This window comes from Etheostoma spectabile, chromosome 15, assembly GCF_008692095.1.
Source record: "Etheostoma spectabile isolate EspeVRDwgs_2016 chromosome 15, UIUC_Espe_1.0, whole genome shotgun sequence".
Classification (NCBI taxonomy): domain Eukaryota; kingdom Metazoa; phylum Chordata; class Actinopteri; order Perciformes; family Percidae; genus Etheostoma; species Etheostoma spectabile.
Window position 1 is genome coordinate 20,779,677 of NC_045747.1, and position 6,916 is coordinate 20,786,592.

A 6,916-nucleotide genomic window follows, 5' to 3' on the forward strand; every position below is an offset into this window, starting at 1 on the left:
AGTTATTTCATGGATCCAGAATACTATGCATCCTGATAAAGTTCCCTCACCATAGCTATAGATAGGCATGGGGAACTTTTCATAAGATCGTCTCTCAATAAAAATCAAACCAGTTATTAGACTAACTGAAATAACACCATCCCTACCTCTATGTATGGTGAAGGTACAGTGCCTTGCGAAAGTATTCGGCCCCCTTGAACTTTTCAACCTTTTGACACTTTGTGAAGAATCACCAACAAGTGGGACACAATTGTGAGTGGAACGAAATCTATTGGATATTTTAAACTTTTTTAGCAAATAAAACTGAAAAGTGTTTGCGTAAAATTATTCGGCCCCTTTACTTTCAGTGCAGCAAACTCACTCCAGAAGTTCAGCTAGGATCTCTGAATGATCCAACGTTGTCCTAAATGACTGATGGTGAAATAGAGTATCAGACCACTGCAAATCTACCAAGACCAGGCCGTCCCTGTACACTTATCCGCTCAGACAAGGGAGAGGACTGATCAAGATGCAGCCAAGAGGCCCATGTCACACTCTGGATGACTGCAGAGACTACAGCTGAGTGGGAGAGTCTGTCCATAGGACAACAATCAGTCGTACACTGCACAAACCGGCCTTCATGGAAGAGTGGCAAGAAGAAAGCCATTCTCAAGATATCCATAAAAAGTCTCGTCTAAATTTTGCCACAAGCCACCTGGGAGACACACCAAACATGTAAGAAGGTGCTCTGGTCAGATGAATCAAAATGGAACTTTTTGGCCACAATGCAAAACGATATGTTTGGTGTAAAAGCAACACAGCTCCATCACCCCCTCAACACACACCATCCCACTGTCAAACTGGTGTGGCACATCATGGTTTGGGCCTGCTTTTCTTGCAGGACAGGGAAGATGGTTCAAATTGAGGGGGAGAGGGATGCGCCAAATACAGACCATTCTGGATGAAAACCTGTTGGAGTCTGCAAAAGACCTGAAACTGGACAGAGATTTATCTTCCACAAGACAATGATCCCAAACATACAGCAAAATCTACAAAGAATGGTTCACAAATACACTATCCAGGTGTTTAGAATGGCCAAGTCAAAGTCCACCTGAATCCAATCGAGAATCTTGGAAAGAACTGAAACTGCTGTTCACAAACGCTCTCCATCCACCTCACTGAGCTCGAGCTGTTTTTGCAAGGGGAATGGCAGATTTCAAGTCTCTCGATGTGCAAAACTGATAGAGACATACCCCAAGAGACTTGCAGCTGTAGTCACAGCAAAAAAACCGGCGCTACAAAGTATTAACGCAAGGGGGCCCAATAATTTTGCACGCACCACTTTTCAGTTTTTTATTTGCTAAAAAAGTTTAAAATATCCAATAGATTTCGTTCCACTTCACAATTGTGTCCCACTTGTTGGTGATTCTTCACAAAAAATATGTTTGTTATGTTTGAAGCCTGAAATGTGTCAAAAGGTTGAAAAGTTCAACAGGGCCGAATACTTTCGCAAGGCACTGTATGTGATGATGTGGGGTTAGTTTAATTTCAAAACTTTTCCTACATTTTTTTAATCATGGCAGTAAGGACAATTTTCAAAAACGTTTTTTATTCCTCTTTTTAATCAACTTTAGCATGGGTGTGTAAACTTTGTCAATCCACTGTATGTACATTGAAAGTGTATTTGGTCAGTGTTTCATTTTATGTAGATCTCAAATCATATTTTATTGCTGATTCAGATTTGTGAATTTGTTATTATTATTATATATGTTTATTATTTGGTTTTAACCAACAACAGAATGATATGAACCCACTTAGATCAAAATCTATTAAATGAACAGTAACCTTAAATGACATGCAACATGTGGATTGTCTTTCTTTATTTTTTACAGGAGCTTGTAAATTCAGGGGTTGTTGATCCAGCCACACACATCCCTTTTAACAGCAACTTCACCGCTGTAAGAACTGTGCCTTCTCATACAGGCACGCCCTCCTCCCCCCAACCAGTCCAGGATACTGGCAGGACAGAAGCTCCTAGTCCTCCTGCCATTTCTCAACAGATTTCAACAGGCACCCTGAAGGCCACGGAGCCTCCTTCAATCCCGTCAGGGCCACCACAGCATCCTGCAGCAGGCCCGACAGCTGCCGGTGCACCCCTGGCTCGGGAGGCCAGCGGCTCAGAGACGGCGGAGGCCCTGACGAGCAACGGCAAACTGAAGGAGCGGTTTGGCAAGCTGGAAGCTCGTGTTGCTGCGCTGGAAGAAGATAAGGTGGACCAGTCACAGCTGATGCACCTTAAAAAACTCATCACCAACCATGGTAACTTCATAACACCTGGTTATGCTCCTTTAGTTATCTAAACGTGTATTAGTGTTGACTGACTTAAAGGATCTAAACATGTTTTTCTCAGTCAGATTCTCCCTCTAAACAATAAGGTTGTACACAACTTTCTGTGTTTTTTGGTCTGTGTATATATAAAAGGAAAAGACAACCATATATGGAAGAATAACTCAGAAAAAACGTTTTTTCTTGTAGCAGCTCTTAGCTTGGTAGATCTGTTATTTCAATGACTTGTCCTCATGATGTCATATTGTATACGTAGACTCCCAGGATGCATTGAATAACCTGATGGATCAGCTGAACCAGCAGCAGGATGTAATAGACAGCCTGATAAGGGACCGGGACAAGGTGGGTAAGAGGCAGCAAAATACCATCCAGAGGGGATTCCTGCTTTCTCAAAACTCAACATCAGCACCAAACGCCTCAGTATCACATACACACATATTCTCTGGTTCTGGTTGTGATATAATGTGTCTGTCCAAAGCTGGACATGTTAATGAACGTAACCGGCCACGACAGAGAAAGCACCTCAGAGGCAGCTTCAGGGAGCGAGGAGTCAGACAGCAAAGCCTCTCATGAGCTCAGACATCAAATATACTACCTCAGGTAAAGACAGGTGGGGACACTCAGGGAGAGGGATCAATCTCTAGAATATATATCTACGGTAACACAGGAGTTTTTAGAATAACATCCCAGCCAAAGTTAATAAAAAAGTTTTACAAATTTTCTTTTATAACAACCTTAAAAACTTAAGCACGTGGGAAATATGCATATGAGTTTTGAAGAACACTGAAGTGGATGTTCACAGTTGCTGGTAACAAAAAGAGACTTATGTTGGTTGCCTGACAGAATTTTTAAGTCTCAAAGTCTCAGTTGTAAATATCATATACTGTATAGTTACAAAAACATTTGTTTAGAGATTATTTACACGCAATTTTTCTAGTTGTATTTCTTGCAACTAATGAAATACTTTGTGTTCCAATTGAATAGTGGAGAAAAACGCATAGTTGCCCATCATCAGTGCAGATTATTTGTCACATTATAAAAACTGAACTTTAAAGTCACACTTTAACTGAGAGTTTTGAGAGTTTTGTTCCTCAGTTATGTGCGTGTGAGCAATACTTAAATATTGGGTCTCTCTCCACACTTGTTTCCGTTGGTCTGTGTTCATGTTCGTACCCTCATGTCCAGGAAGTCTTTGCAGAAGGTGGAGGATGACATAAAGCAGCTGAAGGCTAGACAGGCGTCATCTATGGAGAGAGCAAAAGACCGACACCTACAAGATCAGGTCAGACAGGAGGACTAGCTGCTGAGAGACCGTTAGGGGGAGACAGTCAACATGGACACACAGGGTTATTAACGTGAAGACCCAGCTACTGGCCATATACAGTGGTGTGAAAAAGTGTTTGCCCCCTTCCTCATTTCCTGTTCCTTCGCATGTTTGTCACACTTAAGTGTTTCGGAACATCAAACCAATTTAAACAATAGTCAAGGACAACCCAAGTACACACAAATGTAATTGTAAATCAAGGTGTTTATTATTAAAGGTGAAAAAAAATCCAAACCATCATGGCCCTGTGTGAAAAAGTGATTGCCCCCTAAACCTAATAACGGGTTGGGCCACCCTTAGCAGCAACAACTGCAACCAAGCGTTTGCGATAACGTGCAATGAGGCTTTTTACAGCGTCCTGGAGAATTTGGCCCACTCATCTTTGCAGAATTGTCCTAATTCAGTTACATTAGAGGGTTTTCGAGCATGAACGGCTTTTTTAGGTCATACCACACATCTCAATAGAATTCAGTCAGGACTTTGGCTAGGCCACTCCAAAGTCTTCATTTTGTTTTTCTTCAGCATTCGGTGGCTTGCTGTTGCTTAGGATCATTGTCCTGCTGCAGAACCCAAGTTCGTTTCAGCTTGAGTACACGAACAGATGGTCGGACATTCTCCTTCAGATCTCTTGGTAGACAGCGAATTCATAGTTCCTTTTATCACGGCAAGTCCTCCAGGTCCTGAAGCAGCAAAACAGCCCCAAACCATCACACTACCACCACCATATTTTACTGTTGGTATAACGTTTTTTTTATGAAATGCAGTGTTCCTTCTACGCCATATACTTGGCCAAACCCCTTCCAAAGAGTTCCACTTTTGTCTCATCGGTCCCACAGATGTTTGTCCCAAAGTCTTGGGGATCATCAAGATGTGTTTGTGGAGAAATTGACGAGCTTTGATGTTCTTTTTGCTCAGCAGTGGTTTTCTCCTTGGAACTCTGCCATGCAGGCCATTTTTGCCCAGTCTTTTCCTGATGGTGGAGGCATGAACGCTAACCTTAACTGAGGCAAGTGAGGCCTGCAGTTCTTTGGACGTTGTTGTGGGTTCTTTTGTGACCTCTTGATGAGTCGTTGCTGCGCTCTTGGGGTAATTTTGGGCGGGCCGCCATCCTGGGAAGGTTCACCACTGTTCCATGTCTTCGCCATTTGTGGATAATGGCTCACTGTGGTTCGCTGGATTCCCAAAGCTTGGAATGTGCTTTTAACCCTTTCCAGACTGATAGATCTCAATTACTTTCTTTCTCAATTGTCCCTGAATTTCTTGGGTCTCGGCATGATGTGTAGCTTTTAAGGATCTTCTGGTGGACCTTACTGTGTCAAGCAGCTCCTATTTAAGTGGTGCCTTGATTGTGAACAGGTGTGGCAATAATCAGGCCTGGGTGTGGCTAGAGAAATTGACTCAGTGGGACAACCACAGTTATAGTATGTTTTAAAAACAAGGGGGGCAATCACTTTTTCACACAGGCCATGATGGTTTGGATTTTTTTTCATCTTTAATAATAAACACCTTCATTTACAAATTGCATTTTGTGTTTTGTGTTGTCCTTGACATTTTTTAAATTGGTTTGATGTTCCGAAACACTTAAGTGTGACACACATGCAAAGGAACAGGAAATGAGGAAGGGGGCAAACACTTTTTCACACCACTGTATTAGTTTAATCTGAGTTCTCTGCCCTCTGACCTCAGCTTGACGACCCACGAGGCATGTTGCAGGACATGATGCAGTTCTTGACCTGTCAGCTGTCCGATGCTGAGCTGGATGAGAGCAATGATAGCCAGGGCATCGGTCAGAGTAAAGATCAGAGACCAGAGTTGACCACCAGCACAGTGAACATGGGCAGGAAGCTCAGCCTTCTGTTCCAGCACTATGAGCAGCTGCAGGACACAGTGAACAGCCTTCTCCAACAGCAGACTGGAGGCAGAGCAGGGCCACTGAAGGACATAGAGGCAAGCTAAATCTGTAGCATAAGGCCGTAGGGTTCACCAGAGCCAGGTGTGTGTGTGTGTGTGTGTATTCAGAGCCGATTCCTGCCATCCACTGTCAGGAACAAACTACTGTAATGATCTCTGGACTGTAGACAAATACTATACGCTCTGTAAGTGATACATTTAACCAATTTTGGGCCAAATACTGATAGCTACTGTACATCTATTTGCCATCCCTGTTTATCCTCTCCAGGTTGGGAGGGTAGATCCAATCTCAGCATGCACATCTGAGAAGTGGGGTGTACCCTGGTCAGGTCAACAGTCTACCTACCTAACCTGTTAACTTTGAACTTTTCTATTACAGACTTTAGTTCAACAATTTAAAAAGAATTGATGCAGCAGGATCAGAAATATCCTGTTTTTTATTCCACACTATCTTCTTCTCTGTCAAAACCTGGTGCCCACATTACATTACATTTGACCCGCCTGTCAGTTGGGTAGGAGATTGGGGTGTATTATGCTAGCAGCAGCTAATGTAGCCTGCAGCAGAGATAAGCAGGGGGCTACCAAGGTCCGGTAAGAAAATTTCTTTTTAACTCCACACAGTATTTTTTTAAAAATGTTTCAAAGTTGTAGTCTTCAACCAATGCTGACTCATGTGACATCACCTGAGGACATTTATCACACAGCTCCTTCTGGAGACACATGTTTTATACTACTTTTATCTTTAAGCACATTTCTTTTTCTTAGGATTTTTTGCAAATATTTTTGTCACCTAGATGGGGTGAAGTGGATAGATGGCTTCACCAAAACATAGGTGTGGGGAATCAGTTTTGGCAAAGCGTGGCTGACACAGAAAAACATGTTGTTTTGGATGATGAAATAGATTTTTTAACTCCAAAAATCCTAACAATTGGTATAATACTCAAGTCCAAGGCTGAACTAAAAGCATACATGTAGACTCTGATGAGGACTGGACATCAGTTCTGACTGTCCCAGGTGGGAATTGCTGAGGTCATTAGTCCACATGTGAGACATCTTCAACAAGTCCAATTGCCTTTGCTTCAGCACTTTGACCCATGACCCAAACACACACAAATGTACATGTAAACTCAGTTTAAAGGAACCAAAAAAATACAATACAAATTACAGAAATGTGATATCTTGTAAATGTGAAATGTGTTTGAAAGAATGTTTTTTTAAATATGAGATTTGGTTAAGAAGTGGCTTATGATATGAATTTGCCTCTCAATCAAGGACAATAATTAGTGTGTGATGTATAACTCTGTGTGTGTGTGTGTAAATGTGCGTGCGTGTGTGTGTGTGTGTGTGTGTGTGTGT

The 6,916-nt window shown here is 42.2% G+C and overlaps 1 protein-coding gene across 3 annotated transcripts in view; it reads left to right on the top strand.

Moving 5' to 3' along the window:
- The window catches only part of LOC116702746 (glutamine-rich protein 2), a 27,952-nt gene that overhangs the window by 14,399 nt on the left and 6,637 nt on the right, over window positions 1-6,916 (top strand). For 2 of the 3 annotated variants that reach the window (XM_032537122.1, XM_032537123.1), the window contains exons 5-9: window positions 1,872-2,298; window positions 2,582-2,667; window positions 2,804-2,925; window positions 3,511-3,607; window positions 5,336-5,596. In XM_032537122.1, coding sequence (XP_032393013.1) covers window positions 1,872-2,298; window positions 2,582-2,667; window positions 2,804-2,925; window positions 3,511-3,607; window positions 5,336-5,596 — 993 coding nt within the window. The remainder of the gene's footprint in view (window positions 1-1,871; window positions 2,299-2,581; window positions 2,668-2,803; window positions 2,926-3,510; window positions 3,608-5,335; window positions 5,597-6,916) is intronic. The other variant, XM_032537124.1, reaches the window with a different exon arrangement.